Consider the following 15,775-nt stretch of genomic DNA (forward strand, 5'->3'; position numbering starts at 1 on the left):
TTGTGAAGCCAGAAATTGTTGCAATATATCTGGACTTTGGTAAACGTTTTGTCGCCCTCACTAGGCAGTACATTTGGCGGTCGTGTGGGGTCAAACTAAGTCGTCCGCAAATTCTGCCCTTTTTCTCATGTCTTAAGGAGAGTAACCACCCCAGGTGGACAGTACAGGCTTCTTAAGACGACCATGGCTGTGCAGGGTGGACTGTTGTTCCGTGCCGGCGGGGGTTTGGCCAGAATGTGCCGCTTCAAGGCAACGCTTCCTTCCAACATGGCGGCTGCTCCTGCGGTGAGTGTCGGTCAAGGGTAGAGTTTTGGGGCCGAGTTTGGTCCAGAAAATCGTTTTACAGAGTCTTGTAGCTTTCCCAGATCATTCTGTATGGTGTATGACGTTACTATGGTAGAATGTGGATGCTGACATTCATATAACTACTGTGAAAGTGCCAACACTTTGTTACATTTTTTTGCCCCCCTCCCCCAATTGGCCCAAAGAAATAATTATTTACCAACACGCGTCGACGAAGACAAAAATCATGTATAGTCCAACAGAGTTTGTCTTAGAACAGTATTATACGTTCCTCTTCTTTTATGTCATCTATACCTTAATATATAAAGTTCTACAGCTAAATTCTAGGCAGCAACATAAAAATCTTTGGCACGGCAGATCTATCGGTTTGTGTATCTCGTTGTCCAGACAGAGTAGGTTGACAGCACATGGGTGGGGGCAGAATGACAGGCGGGCAAAGGTCTCAGAAGGGGGGGGGGGATTCAGGAAGCTGAGGAAGTGAAAAATCTTTGACTTCTAGTTTTTTGGTGATACCTTGGGGCGTACCCATTATACTGCTGTCTGCCTCCCTCCCACAGCTGAAGTTCCACACATCGACGGTAGACAGCTACCAGAGGGAGAAGCGGTACAGCTGGTTCAACTACGTCCTTGGAGACTGGTTCAGCAGGAAGGAGAACGAGCGAAGCAAGATCTTCGTGATCGATGGAAACCTCGCCGTGGGGAAGACCACGCTGGGGAAAGAACTTGCCGACAAGCTGGGTAAGAAACGACAGAGAAAAATATGCCAAAAGCCTCGCAGTTGTGATTTAAATTGGGTTCATTTCTCGTGTAAAATGCATGTAGATGTAGATGTTATATATCTATATGTTATAGATAGGCATAGCCACTTGAGGATGAGTGCAGCAAATTTGTGCACACAGTTTGAACTATGTTTTACATGACTTTTATTCACAATTTGAAGTAGATTTACATAACTTTGGCATGAGAAATATAAGAGATAAAACCACCTGTAAAATGTGTACAGAGAAAGATAATCAACAACTGTACTGTATACGACCTTCTGTCGATGTTTTAGTTGTTTAAGCCTGACTTTGACCTTCCCCCTTCAGGTATGAAGTACTTCCCCGAGGTGGATGTCCACTACTTCGACAGGTTTGAGGGAGACGGTTCACCCATGGACAAGAAGTTCTCAGGTACTGCTTTTTGCCAACTTTTAAGGAGTGGAGCCAGTACTAAATAGTATTACCCTATGATTCTTTCTCTGCCTTACTTTCTACACACACATTTTTTGTTTACATTTGAGAAGCCTTTTAAGATTGTCCATCCTTGCTGTACAATCCACCTAGAAGAAATGATTTTGACTATCCAGAATGGTTTTAATGATATTAGTATTCCGTCTTCATGTATTTTGGATATAGTATAGATATTCCAGGTAAATCTTCATACGTGTATTGTAATTTCTATAGAAATCGTCACTTTTGATGCATACTTTATGAATTCAGTAGCATACAATTGTGTATGCAAATATCGTATTTAGGTTAACAGTGACAACAGACATACATTGTATTTATATGCCTGTGACATCTAAACAAAGGTTAATGACCTGCATTGACCCCTGGCCTGTTGATTTTCCCGCGACAGGCAACGTAAGTCTGGAGGATTTCTACAAAGACCCGAGCGACCCTGACGGACACTCCATCCGCTTCCAGATGGTCATGTTCGTGCTGCGCTACTTCCAGTTCTGTGAGGCCATGAACCACCTCATCTCAACAGGTAGGGAGGGTTTGTTTTCTAAACTTGTGCTATGTATCAGAGCTTGAAATTAGTGGTCCAATGGCCACTGACCACAAAAATTTACAAGACACTTTGGGACATTTTTGGGACAATAGAAAAATAATCAACATCAGAATGTCAGCCCTTCTTTTGTTTATCAGGCACACTTCTGGCTTTTGGCTCCGGAAAAGTCCCCCCAAATTTTCTGTCCCCCCAAATTTACTCTGCAATTATAGTGCACCTGGGAATGAACATAAGCAAAATAAAGTGGACTTCAATTTGAAGTCATTCAATATTTTTCAAACAACAGGTTGGAACAGTTCATCCTCACTTTGGAACAATTTAAAAAAATTATTCAAGTGCTAACTTCTTGTCTGGCCATATTGTCACCCTCAGAAAGCCTTAAAATGCCCCATTTTCCCCCAGCATATTTTCCTTCTGTTGATTGTTGCTGTGTTGTTTCAGGACAAGGTGTGATCCTGGATAGATCTGTCCACAGTGACTTTGTGTTCCTAGAAGCCATGTACAAGGAGAGGTACATCAAGAAACATTGTAAGTACTAAAATACGTGCCACAACTTACACAGATACATACAATCAACAGAAACATCCTATGGCTCATTAGTACAGTTTACATTTCTGCAGACTACAAAAATGCTTATGTCACAGGATTCCATAATTTCCTTTAAAATATTATTACAAATTTGAGAAGACTTTTGATTTCTTCAAGGCTTGAATTTGTGTATTATAGAAAATCACTGTCTGACACTATGCATTAACCTTGTTCTGTGTGTACGCCAGGCTATGACTACTACTACATGGTGAAGGAAGAGGTGATTAACAGGATCCTCCCCCCACACCTGGTTATCTACCTGGATGTCCCACCTGAGGAGGTCCAGAAGAAGATCGAGAAGAGGGGCATCGTAAGGACCATCTTCTTCTTTTCTTCACTTTTTATGTTTACCTTCTCAGGTTCTGTTGAACATTGACATTTAATGTAGGTTTGTTCAACCGTTTGCATGTAAGGTCTAACAAAAATTGGTGTATACTTTGTTGTATTAAGTCTCAAGAAACACATGTTAGCATTGTTAACTGATATTAGTTATAGTCATACAATCACTGTATGAAAAACTAGTACATGTATTTCTAAAACAGTTTTCTTACACCCCTCTAAACACAGGACATGGAACAGGACATCCCCTTGTCTTACTTGGAGACCCTCGATGATGCCTACAAGAATGATTTCTTGAAGAACTACAGGTAAGAAACCTCAGTACATCTTGGTGGTAAGGTGGTCTTGTGTTAGGATTGTAGACATAGAATCTAAAGGTTCTGGGTTCGAATCCCATTTTGTCAGTCCCTGTGATGAGATTTTTTTCTGTGTTGTTTCAGTAAGTGGAGTGAGGTGCTGACCTACGACTGGACAAACTACGGAGACACAGAACTGGTGAGAGTTAGGGGAGAGTGGAGATCCGGACATGTGTTTAGAAGTGTTTTTACTTGCATTAGACTTGAGTAAAATGCCTCCCTATCCAAAACTTGTTCTTTGCTGTGCTTCTACATTACATCTACAGTAGTACCTAAACATGCACTCACTCACTCTCCAGTTTATCGTCTGTTGTTCCTCGTCTTCCGAGGGTTAGACCAGCTTGCATTGCAATATTGAGACTTTTTTGCCAATTTGTAAAGTGTCGTTACCCCTTCCCCCTCCAGATCCTGGAGGACATCAATGCCCTGACGTATGAGAACAGCCCCTGGAACAAGGAGGAAGACAAGTCACTTCACCATCGACGGAGAGTGTAAGTGGCAAAGTTTAAACATTCAGAAAGATCTGTTCTGTTCAAGTAATTGGTAAGCAGTAAGTGAATGTTGTTGTTTGTCTCCTCCTAAAAAGAGTACATGTAACTGAAACAAAATTTGGACATCGGTAAATGATGGTATCAGACAGATAGACAGATTTCCTCATCCAGAATATTATTCTGTTTTGCCACCCTGAAATTGCATTGGATGCTTTTGCCAGGTCGTCAAATTGTTGTCACCACTTAGAAGGTAATAACATATTGTCAGGTGGGAATGCCATTACATACAGCAAGTAGTGCAATTAAAAGGAAGGTTTATAATTCCCCTTGTTTGTTTGTTTGTTTTCCTGCAGTCTGCATGACCCCTACAGGGTGGCGACGTGGTTCAACATCCCAGAGTACATCCCAGAGGTCACTGTGACGGCAGTCGACCTCATCAAGCTACGGGAGGAGCACAAGGAGGTGGGTCAGACACATGTCTCTTCTTTTTTCCTTTGTTTCTAAACATTTGATTGAAAACTTACAATGGGTATCAACTACACAACGTTCCAATCCAGTTCACATATCTACAGTCTTGCTTGACTAGCAAAAGCCTTGCTTTATATTCCATGAAAGTTGTGAAAGGCAATAGATTGTACAGATTCAAGTGATATAGGTCATGGCTGAAAATCCCTGCATATGTAGGTTAGTACAGGTAAAGTGGGGGCTGTGCAGGTATTTCTGATGTCTACATGCACCTAACCTAGCCTGCACTGGGTTCTTAAGTCTATGTACATTTTTATTTGCTACATTGACCATTACCAACTATGGCATTTACTTTTGACTGAAATAATGGCAATGGTTTCTGAACAATTTCCTTATTTTTAAATTGTGCAGGTAAAATTTGCAAGTGTTTTTTTTTTCAGTCCAGTGTACCAAGCACTAACAGAATTTTTTGTATCTTCCACCCACAGCTCCCAGGAAGACGATTTGCCCCTGGTTTCAACCCTGACATAGGCGATAAGGTCTGGTTTAAGTGGTGACCAACCTCTCCAGAAACATCTGAAGTCTTACATTATAAACACACCCTTCCTTATACAGTTATGTTCAGCCTAGAGTTGGTTTCGTTACGTTTCTGTGAAGGAATGCCATGTCTGTGGAATAAAGAAGCCCTATCTTTTAACGCCTCACACAACATGAGTTTGTAAGACAGATACTAACTGGTTTGAGACTTTGAGTTGGTAAAGATGATATAATTCAACCAGGCAAGCCGGATATACTTATTGTACACATTACACCAACTATAGTATGCAAAAACCTTTTTGTCAGGTATAATGTACTTGGTCTATCTGCACACTGAACACTTAAGGTATAAACAGATCTATAAACTGAAATGTATGTCTGAAACTCAATGTGTTATGGTTATTGTTATATATTTACCTTTTATTCCAAGGACAAAGAAAGGAAGTTTTGATTTTGCTTCACATTCAGCTACGTGTTAACCTTCTCCCTGCTGCCTAATGCTATAACCAATGCAAATTTGGTTCTAAATGGCTACTCTGGCATGGAGAAGGTTAAGTCACATTTACATACATCACAGAACAAAACAGCAATTAGACTGACAAAAAGCTTGCAAAGTTCACAAAATAACACAGTTTGCAAAAGTTCTGAAAAATCAGAACAGTATGTTTCTTGATTTTTGAGAACAACTTGTACTTTCTTTGTCCAAAAAAGAAATGCAGTCATCTTGCTAACTTGCCAAAGAAAAAAATCAAGCATTTGAGGTTAATGCTTAACATGTTGAAGAATGATCACTTCTAAAAGACATAGCCTGGATGCCAGGCTGTTCACAGGGCAGTACACATGCCAGCCCCAAGTTAGACCCTAAGAGGCAGAGTCTAACTAAATGAGGGGGACTTAAAAAACAGTCTTTTTGGTCACAAGACATGAATTTTTGTCACACATGCACAGCTGTCAGAAGCATGTCCTCATGGGTTTGCGATTGTACCCTTGACATATGTGACCTTAACATCCCTCAACATCTAAGTCCTCTGCACAACAACACCTCAAAATGAAGCAGTAACACAGGAGGTATTTTGGGCACAGACACCAGATGAGGCAGGGGATGACGATGAAGAACACCACAGCTCCAGAGGCAGTCACTCCAGCGATCAGGCCCGTTTTCGGTCCGTCATCGTTTCGATAGGATCTGTGCTGCTTTCCGGATACTACCGAGTCTGAAGTGTCGTTCACAGAAAACTGGTCAGGGGTCTTGGGGTCAGGTTTGCCCGGCGGCTGAAAGTATCACAAAGGACTGAATTATTGTCAAAGCAAATCTAAAATAGATTTTTTTTCTCAAAGTAACCATCTCTAATAGTATGGCAGACTTCACCCATACTCCTTTGTGTCCCTAATAGCCTACACCAATTTGATTTGTTGGTTTGCAGATTTTTGCAGAAAGCAACAGGCAAAAAAAAGCAGACCTATGCATCCTATGATAGCCCCCTGAAGTCGACATACCTAGGCAGGTTTATAATTAAAGCAACGAATTTTGAACTTTTAAACAAACCACTGCATTGACAGATTGAAAAAAACTACGAAGACAAGGCTTTCAAGCGCTACTACAGAAATAAAGTTTTCTACCGTGGAAACTCGGATGTCGGTACCAATGCTTCCCGCCTTGCCCTGAACAGGCAGGGCACCAGACGGCTGGGCGTGAAGAATCCACAAGACTGACAACAGACCAACTACCAAAGTCTGTGTCACCGCCATGGTTTCGGACGGTGTTTGTCAGAAAATAAGCTAAAGGTATCCACACTTTTTTCTCCAGACTGTATTGTTGCTCCAAAGAAATGCTTAGCTTGGGGTTTTGCAAACATACCTGAGTTAGTTACCATGGTGATAATATTTGCCTTATGATTGTAACCATCGCCTAAAGATCACGTGTTAACTTGAATGTCACCAGAGTCAAGGTCCGCAGAACAGCACGGATGTGTGTGGTTAATAATAAAGCTTTTAATCTGTATCTGTATAGCCGGTATAACCGCCTTTCGGCGTAACACACCAGCTTCGCAGGCACGCGGCGCGGCGGCAGCTGGCTATATTACACCGATCGACTTGTTCCACCTAACCCTTGAACTTCTAGCTCTAGACATTGTTTAAAGCTATCTATTGACAGTGCCCCTACTGTACTTGGTGACAGTGAGTTCCACTCTGCGATAGTTCTAGGAAAGAATGAATTCTTGAACACCTCAACCCTTGGTTGATAACTCTGGTACTTGAATGCGTGGCTATTTCTTGTTCTCTTAAAGCTATGAAAGGGGCGCTAGTGTCACTAATCTCCAAGCAGATCCCTCTCGGTGGCAAAAAGAGTATCAAATTGGCCTGGCAGTATCTATTAGCCAGAGAAGCTCCGCGGCCACCGACGGTGAGGATCAGAAAAAAAAACGGCCATATATAAAAAGGTAACGATCATTCCCCACAACCTCTGCTTGGAGAGTAAGTGTCACGTCTCGGAAATAAAAACAAATCTAGTAGGTGTCGCTGGACAAAATCAAAATACCCAGACTGTATGAAGTACAAAATGACTAATAAACTTGAGGATGTACGAACTATTAGTATCCAATACCAGCTCAGATAAGCACCTGTTGAAGGAACGAAAAAATTTTGCTCCCCCAACAGTTGGGTTTGGTGGGGAAAAAATTCAGTGCAAAAGAAAAACCCCGATAAAAAAGCCTAAAAACACGCTAAAAATACCCCCAAAACCCAAACCTCTGCTTGGAGAGTAGATAACTTTCGGTTTCTCTATCTCGTGTTCTGGACAAGCTACGGTCACGATTCTGGGTGGCAGATAGTTCTTGTGCTCGGAAAGAAGTGACACAAGTTTGGACCCTCTAGCGGCCTCTTTTAGAATCGCAAGGGTGTTTTCGTTGCAGCGCAGAACCTAAAACAGGATGAATGAGAAAGGGATAAAGGGTCTTCGTGCTGTTTCACCTGTGTGGAATTTTGATGAAGCCATCGTAATGCACAAGAAAACTGTTACTCAAGCACTGGATACATTTTGAAAACTGCGTTCAAGTAGCACCCACTACTTTTCGCCAGTGACCACTGGAATATGTAGGTGATTATCTAATATGTAAATGAGATGAAGACAAATTCAAGACAACCAATCAGAAAATAAGACAAAGCTAAGACCAGGTTAATCCTAGAAAACTAGTCATCGAACGCCGTCCAGTGTAACAGGGTAGATTTTTCAGGCGAAACATACGCTCAGGAGACTCCGTCGTGGTTTAGCTTGAAGTCCGGCGACCCTTTAGCGATCAACGGACGAAGTCGTCCCAAGGTCGCCGAAAGTGTGACGCTGGTTATACGACCTGGTCACAACGTCTTGCTGACCAACTTCTACCAACCCTAGTCTCGCTTCCGGGGGCATTTCAGCCGCCAGCCTCATTTAACTACCGCAACAGGTCAGTATCACCCTCCCTACTTATGCCTGTTTTTTTTTATTTTTATAATACTAGATGGTTATCTTGTAAATGCAAATGATTTGATACAATCCTGTCCTTATATAACCCGGACGTTAGGTGTGCAAAGCTGCCTGACGAGAGCTTCACGACTCCTCTGTCCTTTTTATCAAGGTAGGCAATCCGTTTCGGCTAAGTGTGCCGAGTTCACATTGGCCGAGTTGCTAATGGTCCGAATCGTCCTGATACCGACTTTGGTTGGGTTTTTTTTTGCTTTGATGCAAGACCAGTCGGTGCAAGACCTGTACCTGTATGTCCGCTGAATAAATGATATGTATACAAAAAACAAAACGCTCATAATGTATACAAAATAACTAGTGCTATCCATGTATCTTGTATAGGCAGAAGATCATGGTTTGTCGCCGGATGATGTTTCTGCGGCAAGTCGTGCTGGTCTGCATGGTCGTGTCGATGTTCCTCAACTTTTGGATGTTAACAGGTGAGTGTACGAATCTCTAACATCTACACACACACACACACGTGCGCGCACATACGTACACATACACACACATACATCATACTCATACACACACACATAACATAGTACATGTACAGTCATATATACATACATACAGATAAACACAGACTCTCTCACACACACACTATGATAAACACAGACACATACGCACTCACATACATACATACATACATACATACATACATACATACATACATACACACACACACATAGACGCCCCCACACCCACACAGACATACAAACATACATACACATGGCTGCTAGAAGCGTGTGCGTGTGTGAGTATGTGTGTGGGAGTCTCATAGAAGCATGATGTAGTCAGGCTGACACTAATGTTCCTTCGACATACCCAGGTACTGAACTTCAGAACGTGACGTCACACATTGACCTTGGGGAAGCCGTCCAGACTTGTGAACCGTGCCAGAGAGAAATGCTGTCAGCCTCCATGAACGAGACACTCCGCGGACACAGACCCAGAATGGAACGGCGCATACAACAGGTAAGGAAAAGGTCATTGACATTTTAGAAAGAATGTTACAACCAGAATGTACTACATGTACCAGAATGTAAACAAACATGGCTGACAGATGTGTTCTTCCAGGTTTTAAGCACACTCGTAATGGGTCATATATTTGGCACCTCCACTTCCTGAATGGCACTTCAATGATTTGCAATGTATGGTCGATTCTACCTACTCTGCAAAGAGGTTAATTTATTTTTGTGTCGTCCTATTGAATGTTACATAATATTATCAATAGTCCTGATGTTACATAACGCATCTTGCCCTGCAGCACAAAACTACCTCACCACCTCCTGCCAACCCGGTCAGACCGACTGGTGCTGTCACCGACTCCATACGATTAGCGGGCAGCCTACGTCCAGACAAAGGTACTCAGGAGATGATTACTAATCTACAAGCAGATCTTTCGGTGGCAAAGTCGTAAATAACCGGTAATAGTATGTCCCTGTCACGTACTCAGGACCTCCCCCCGATCTCCACCAACCTAGGTTGGCCGAAGATTTAGGCCACAGCTACATTTCTGTATGAGTCGAATCGAATTTGAGTTAAATTTGAGTCACATTTGACCCTCGAACATTGCTAACCTACTCCTACTAGTATGAAAACAAATCCTTATTTCGTACATACTGTGTTTCCATTTGTTCCAGGATTTCTAACTATAGGGATCCCCACTGTTAAGCGGGACCAGAACGCCTCGTATCTGACCACCACTCTAGACTCCCTGATCAGCCACACGACAGAGGCCGAACGCAAACAGATCGTCATCGTGGTCTTCCTGGCAGACTTCGACACAGACTACAACCAGAAACTTTCTACGGAACTTTCCCAGAAGTATTCCCTGCATCTCAACAGCGGGCTCATGCAAGTCATCCAGGCTCCGCGGTCGTTTTATCCAAGTTTAGACAATCTGAAAACCAAGTTTAAAGACAGCCCTGAACGCGTGCGGTGGCGATCCAAACAGTGCGTGGACTACGCGTACTTGTTCCAGCACTGCCGAAACTTGTCCGAATATTATATGCAACTGGAAGATGATGTTATTTCCGCCCAGAACTTCTTGACAGGGATAAAAGAATACTTGGAAAGAATGAAGTCTTCTGACTGGACGGTGCTCGAGTTTTCTGGGCTCGGGTTTATCGGGAAGTTGTTCAGATCCTCGGATCTCCAGCGTCTGGCCGATCTTATTATGCTGTTTTACCAGGAGTCGCCGGTGGATGTCTTGTTTTTCTCGTTTTTGCACATCGTGCAAGCGTCCGGGAAGAAATTCATACACCAGCCGTCCCTCTTCCAGCACGTCGGCTTACACTCATCACTGGCGGGAAAAATACAAAAACTTACCGACAAGGGGTTCGTTGGCTCGACGACACCTCAGAGAACGTACACGGACTCTGACAACCCACCAGCGGCGGTGAGCGCGAACATGACCGCTTACAGGGAGTTCAAGCCGCAGCTTGCCTATGGCCCCGAGATGGGGTACTTCTGGGCCGAGGCGCCGAAGGTCGGACAAGTTTTCGTCGTTCTTTTCGAGAAACCAGCGAGACTTTCCAGGATCGTTATAGAAACTGGCTCTGAAGAACATCCAAAGGACATCCTAGAGAAGGGGACTCTGGAAGTCAGTCCGCGACTTTTGTCTGTCAACGAGCAGGACAACACGCCGAACTGTGCCGACTATGTCAAACTCGGAAACGTCGAAAACGGAAGATTTGAAGTGGCGACTCAGGGCACGGAAGGACTGGGGTCAGTTGAGGTGAAGTGTCTGAAGGTGACGGTCACGGGGGAGCAGAAGATGTGGGTACTGGCGAGGGAAATCGCCGTCTGGACGGTGAAGAAATAAAGCACCATCGGTGGCATGGCAGGATTTGAACTCGGGACCTCCTGGTTCCGGGCCAAGCACTCTGCCGTTACGCCACTCGATCTGTGATTTTAGGACGTAGCTAGGTACCTCGACCGAATGTCGGTGTGGTCTCGTTCTAGAATATGGACACGTTGTTCGGTTATTACCGCTCGCCTACCCGGATAGGCACTGCCCTAAAACCACGTTTCTGTGGACTACCTCTGGCAATCGACATTTCGTAGTAGTCAGCTGCTGATCCCAACAAGAGCAGGAGTGAGTGAGTTCCTTCTTGTGTTGGTACAAAGTTTAAACTCTACAAGTAGTTAACTTTGTATTCTACCAACACATACGAGCTTTCTTCATTCCATTCGAAGAGCTGCAGGGTTGTGTCACGCCCGGCCTGCCCTGTTTTACACGGACGCCAGATGTCGCTTCTGTAACGCCTCTCATCCATTGTCAGTCCATAGTTCGTGTAGTTGTGCGCCCTTACGAAACTATAGGTTAATAAGACGTCACCAGCAAAAAATGTTATTATAGCATTTCCTAATAAATTATGCAAATGAGGTCCTTTTTTGAATAAGATATGTTTAAATTTGTTCACCTTCACTTAACTTTCAAACACCCCAAGTATGAAATTCCAGGCAGTTATCACTATGCAATTTTAACATTTTCTAATTAATTATGCAAATAAAGTTTTCATTTGCATAATCGATATCTGCCTATGTTTCTCTCGTTCTTAATAACATATGTCACAAGCTTGAATAGTCCTATCATGGAATGCAGCTGATTTATAGAATTTCCTCATTAATTATGCAAATTACATCTATATTTGCATAATTGTAATATCATTATGTCAAGCATCACTTAAGCTACCTACATACAAAAAATCACAATGATCCATCAATCGGCTCTTGAGTTATCCTCCTTTTAAACATTTTTCCTTTAAAACCCTCTGCAGTTCCATCACAAGCTGCTAGAAGGCTCAAACTCATGTAACTTCACCCCGAGCTTACGAGCTATCCACCATGTACATTTCGTGACCCCAGCATGTCTAGATCATGAGATATCAAAACCGGAAGTTCAGCTGCAGTACCATGACAAACCGCCAGGTGGCCCAAAATTTAATCATTTTGAGGTGTCACCAAGACCTACCCACCTACCAAGTATAAAGACAATCCATCAAGGCCTTCTCTAGTTATCGTGTTTACACACACACAAACACACACACTGACACACACACGAACGCCCCTGAAAACATAACCTTCTTGGCGAAGGTAAATATGGACTAGTTGCAGTTTTTCAGGGTGAAAAAGTCGGTATGGGTATGAATTACAAGAAATTAGCTGAATAAAAAAGGATGTTGAGCCCTGATAGCAGTTTAGAGAGTAACACAAAGGGCAAGGGCTCTATACATGTAAATGTCCTTGGTATCACGTGTCACTCATTGTGTTCACATGGTTAGCAGAGTCGTCCAACCACCTAATTTCGGACAAGGACATAGAGGGCACAATGAAAGACACAGTTAAGACGACTCCCTGAGACTTTAAGGTGTTTGCAGACTTAAGATAACTTACTTCCATACTGAGGTGAGTCAATCAACTTCTTCTCTGTGCCCTTACTTCACCAGGATGTATTTTGGGCTATAACAATAATATATAAAAAGTTGGAAAATTGTTGAAAAGATTGTCGGATTCGATATGTTTAGTTCACGCGTCATTAGACATTACAAAATGGCGACGATCCTGTCAAACAGACAGTTGGTTGACACACAGTCAGCCACATTCTGACAATTTCATTAAGATTTACACTTACAGAACTTTCTAGAATGTCTTCCTCTTAAAATACTATTGCAAGCATAAAGGAAATTTCATGTGTTTTTAAAACACGACAACACACTCGGCGCGTGTCCCAAACCGTGCCTGGGGTACGAAATTTCCCTGGGGAGAATGCCTCCCGGACCCCCCTACATTGCCCCCCCCCCCCCGCCCACTCTAGCCAGACTCATCTAACTCATAGATCAAACACGTCTCAAGTTATGTTCTTCAAACCTTTGCCTATTATTTTGTCTCATTGTCAAAGGGCAGTCAACTGTAGTAGTAGATCAGCACAAAAGACACTTTCGCACAAAGGCTGATGGATGATGTTGTCAGTTGGCAGGTGTAACGTTACAGGTAAACATGACTTGGAATAAAAAGTGCCATGGGCCAGACGGAACGGTGTAAGAGACGCCTTCTTTTGGAACGAAATAACGCTTATACGACTGAACCGGTCGGTCTACCAATGGTCCGAGTCCTCCTGATGCCGACCTTGGCTTTGGTGCAAGACCAGTCGGACAAGCCTTGCCTTTACTTGTATGTCCGCTGAATAAGTGATATGTATACAAAATAGCAAGTGCTATCCATGTATCTTGTATAGGCAGACGAGAACTTGGATCATGGTTTTGTCTCGGATACGCCGGATGATGTTTCTGCGACAAGTCGTACTGGTCTGCATGGTCGTGTCGATGTTCCTCAACTTTTGGATGTTAACAGGTGAGTGTACGAATCTCTAACATCTACACACACACACACACGTGCGCGCACATTCATACACACACACACATGCTCATACACACATACATACATAAACACACAGGAAGACACACACACAAACATAACATAGTACATTCATGCATATATACATACATACAGATAAGCACAGACTCTCTCACACACACACTATGATAAACACAGACACATACGCACTCACATACATACATACATACATACATACATACATACATGTACATACAAACATACACACACACATAGACGCCCCCCCACACACACATACAAACATACATACACATGGCTGCTAGAAGCGTGTGCGTGAGTGTGTGTGTGGGGGTGGGGGGTGGGGTGGGAGTTTCATAGAAGCATGATGTAGTCAGACTGACACTAATGTTCCTTCGACGTACCTAGGTACGGAACTTCAGAACGTGACGTCACACATTGACCTTGGGAAAGCCGTCCAGACTTGTGAACCGTGCCAGAGAGAAATGCTGTCAGCCTCCATGAACGAGACACTCCGCGGACACAGACGCAGAATGGAACGGCGCATACAACAGGTAAGGAGAAGGTAATTGACATTGTAGAAAGAATGTACATTGTACTATCAGAATGTACTACCAGAATGAAAACAAACATGACTGATAGATGCACTGTTACAGGTTTTAAACACACTCGTAAAGGTCTTAGTCTTACAAATACTGGGCAAAACCCTCTATGGGGCACCATGTCCAGGTGAGCGTCCAGGTGCAAGGCTAAGTATATATCCAAGACTTTATTGAATGAATGAAGACCTTTATTGTACACACACACACACTGGGTTAAGTATAAGGTCATACATATTTTGGCACCTCCACATCTTGAATGAAACTTCTTTGCAATGTAGAGTTGATTCAACTTGCTTTGTAAAGAGATGACTAGATTTACTTACTTTTTTGCATCGTTCTCATAATGCAGCTTTAACATCTTGCCCTGCAGTACAAAACTTCCTCCCCACCTCCTGCCAACCCGGTCAGCCCGCCTGGTGCCGTCGCCGACTCCGTACGATTAGCGGGCAGTCTACGTCCAGACAAAGGTACTCAGGAGATGATTACTAATCTACAAGCAGATCTTTCGGTGGCAAAGTCGTAACTAACCGGTAGTAGTATGTCCCTGTCACATACTCAGAACCTTCCCCAACCAGAAGGTTGGCCGAAGATTTAGGCCACAGTTACCTTTCTGTATGAGTCGAATCGAATTTGAGTTAAATTTGAGTCAAATTTGACCCTCGAACATTGCTAACCTACTCCTACTAGTATGAAAACAAATCCTTATTTCGTACGTACTGTGTTTCTATTTGTTCCAGGATTTCTAACTATAGGGATCCCCACTGTTAAGCGGGACCAGAACGCCGCGTATCTGACCACAACTCTAGAGTCCCTGATCAGCCACACGACAGAGGCTGAACGCAAACAGGTCGTCATCGTGGTCTTCCTGGCAGACTTCGACACAGACTACAACAGGGAACTTTCCACGGAACTTTCCCGCAGGTATTCTCGGCATCTCAACAGCGGGTGCATGCAAGTCATCCAGGCCCCGCGGTCGTTTTATCCAAGTTTCGAAAATTTGAAAACTAAGTTTAAAGACAGTCCTGAACGCGTGCGCTGGCGATCTAAACAGTGCGTGGACTACGCGTTCCTGTTCCAATACTGCCGAAACTTGTCCGAATATTATATGCAACTGGAAGATGATGTTATTTCCGCCCAGAACTTCTTGACAGGGATAAAAGAATACTTGGAAAGAATGAAGTCTTCTGACTGGACGGTGCTCGAGTTTTCTGGACTCGGTTTTATCGGAAAGTTGTTCAGATCCTCGGATCTCCAGCGTCTGGCCGATCTTATTATGCTGTTTTACCAGGAGTCGCCGGTGGATGTCTTGTTTTTCTCGTTTCTGCACATCGTGCAAGCGTCCGAGAAGAAATTCATACACAAGCCGTCCCTCTTCCAGCACGTCGGCTTACACTCATCGCTGGCGGGAAAAATACAAAAACTTACCGACAAGGGGTT

At 43.4% G+C, this 15,775-nt stretch overlaps 4 protein-coding genes and 1 long non-coding RNA gene across 5 annotated transcripts; 4 read left to right on the plus strand and 1 right to left on the minus strand.

Moving 5' to 3' along the window:
• Window positions 1–50: 50 nt before the first annotated feature.
• LOC109474651 (NADH dehydrogenase [ubiquinone] 1 alpha subcomplex subunit 10, mitochondrial-like) lies at window positions 51–5,226 on the plus strand. Its single transcript, XM_019774999.1, has 11 exons — window positions 51–285; window positions 861–1,041; window positions 1,392–1,475; window positions 1,924–2,055; window positions 2,521–2,607; window positions 2,856–2,977; window positions 3,235–3,314; window positions 3,447–3,501; window positions 3,768–3,853; window positions 4,207–4,315; window positions 4,807–5,226. The coding sequence occupies exons 1-11, from the start codon at window positions 184–186 to the stop codon at window positions 4,873–4,875; spliced, it is 1,107 nt and encodes a 368-aa protein (XP_019630558.1). The 5' UTR covers window positions 51–183; the 3' UTR covers window positions 4,876–5,226.
• Window positions 5,227–5,857: 631 nt separating this feature from the next.
• On the minus strand, window positions 5,858–6,844 carry LOC109474454. The gene is made up of 2 exons (XM_019774748.1): window positions 6,476–6,844; window positions 5,858–6,127 (listed from the first exon to the last, which is right to left on the minus strand). The coding sequence occupies exons 1-2, from the start codon at window positions 6,602–6,604 to the stop codon at window positions 5,858–5,860; spliced, it is 399 nt and encodes a 132-aa protein (XP_019630307.1). The 5' UTR covers window positions 6,605–6,844.
• A 1,119-nt stretch (window positions 6,845–7,963) lies between these two features.
• Window positions 7,964–11,236, plus strand: LOC109474568 (alpha-1,3-mannosyl-glycoprotein 4-beta-N-acetylglucosaminyltransferase C-like). The gene is made up of 6 exons (XM_019774901.1): window positions 7,964–8,298; window positions 8,416–8,469; window positions 8,697–8,794; window positions 9,187–9,332; window positions 9,625–9,721; window positions 10,001–11,236. The coding sequence occupies exons 3-6, from the start codon at window positions 8,707–8,709 to the stop codon at window positions 11,182–11,184; spliced, it is 1,515 nt and encodes a 504-aa protein (XP_019630460.1). The 5' UTR covers window positions 7,964–8,298; window positions 8,416–8,469; window positions 8,697–8,706; the 3' UTR covers window positions 11,185–11,236.
• A 1,241-nt stretch (window positions 11,237–12,477) lies between these two features.
• On the plus strand, window positions 12,478–14,284 carry LOC109474661. Its single transcript, XR_002140492.1, has 3 exons — window positions 12,478–12,770; window positions 13,600–13,715; window positions 14,145–14,284. It is a non-coding gene; the product is annotated as an uncharacterized LOC109474661 (long non-coding RNA).
• A 163-nt stretch (window positions 14,285–14,447) lies between these two features.
• Window positions 14,448–15,773, plus strand: LOC109474455 (alpha-1,3-mannosyl-glycoprotein 4-beta-N-acetylglucosaminyltransferase C-like; the record flags this gene model as incomplete). The annotated part of the gene is made up of 3 exons (XM_019774749.1): window positions 14,448–14,465; window positions 14,709–14,805; window positions 15,076–15,773. Coding segments are annotated over exons 1-3 (813 nt in total), but the record flags the coding sequence as incomplete, so codon positions are not given.
• Window positions 15,774–15,775: the final 2 nt, after the last annotated feature.

The sequence above is a fragment of the Branchiostoma belcheri genome, unplaced genomic scaffold, assembly GCF_001625305.1.
Source record: "Branchiostoma belcheri isolate BF01 breed outbred unplaced genomic scaffold, Haploidv18h27 scaffold31, whole genome shotgun sequence".
NCBI classification, from domain to species: Eukaryota; Metazoa; Chordata; class Leptocardii; order Amphioxiformes; family Branchiostomatidae; genus Branchiostoma; species Branchiostoma belcheri.

Coding starts and splice junctions, on each gene's coding strand:
- LOC109474651 (XM_019774999.1), top strand. CDS start 184: ATGGCTGTGCAGGGTGGACTGTTGTTCCGTGCCGGCGGGGGTTTGGCC. Junction 1,476..1,923: donor CATGGACAAGAAGTTCTCAG/GTACTGCTTTTT, acceptor TTCCCGCGACAG/GCAACGTAAGTCTGGAGGAT. Junction 2,978..3,234: donor AGATCGAGAAGAGGGGCATC/GTAAGGACCATC, acceptor CTCTAAACACAG/GACATGGAACAGGACATCCC.
- LOC109474568 (XM_019774901.1), top strand. CDS start 8,707: ATGGTTTGTCGCCGGATGATGTTTCTGCGGCAAGTCGTGCTGGTCTGC. Junction 8,795..9,186: donor CAACTTTTGGATGTTAACAG/GTGAGTGTACGA, acceptor CGACATACCCAG/GTACTGAACTTCAGAACGTG. Junction 9,722..10,000: donor CAGCCTACGTCCAGACAAAG/GTACTCAGGAGA, acceptor CATTTGTTCCAG/GATTTCTAACTATAGGGATC.
- LOC109474454 (XM_019774748.1), bottom strand. CDS start 6,604: ATGGCGGTGACACAGACTTTGGTAGTTGGTCTGTTGTCAGTCTTGTGG. Junction 6,128..6,475: donor CCGACATCCGAGTTTCCACG/GTAGAAAACTTT, acceptor TGATACTTTCAG/CCGCCGGGCAAACCTGACCC.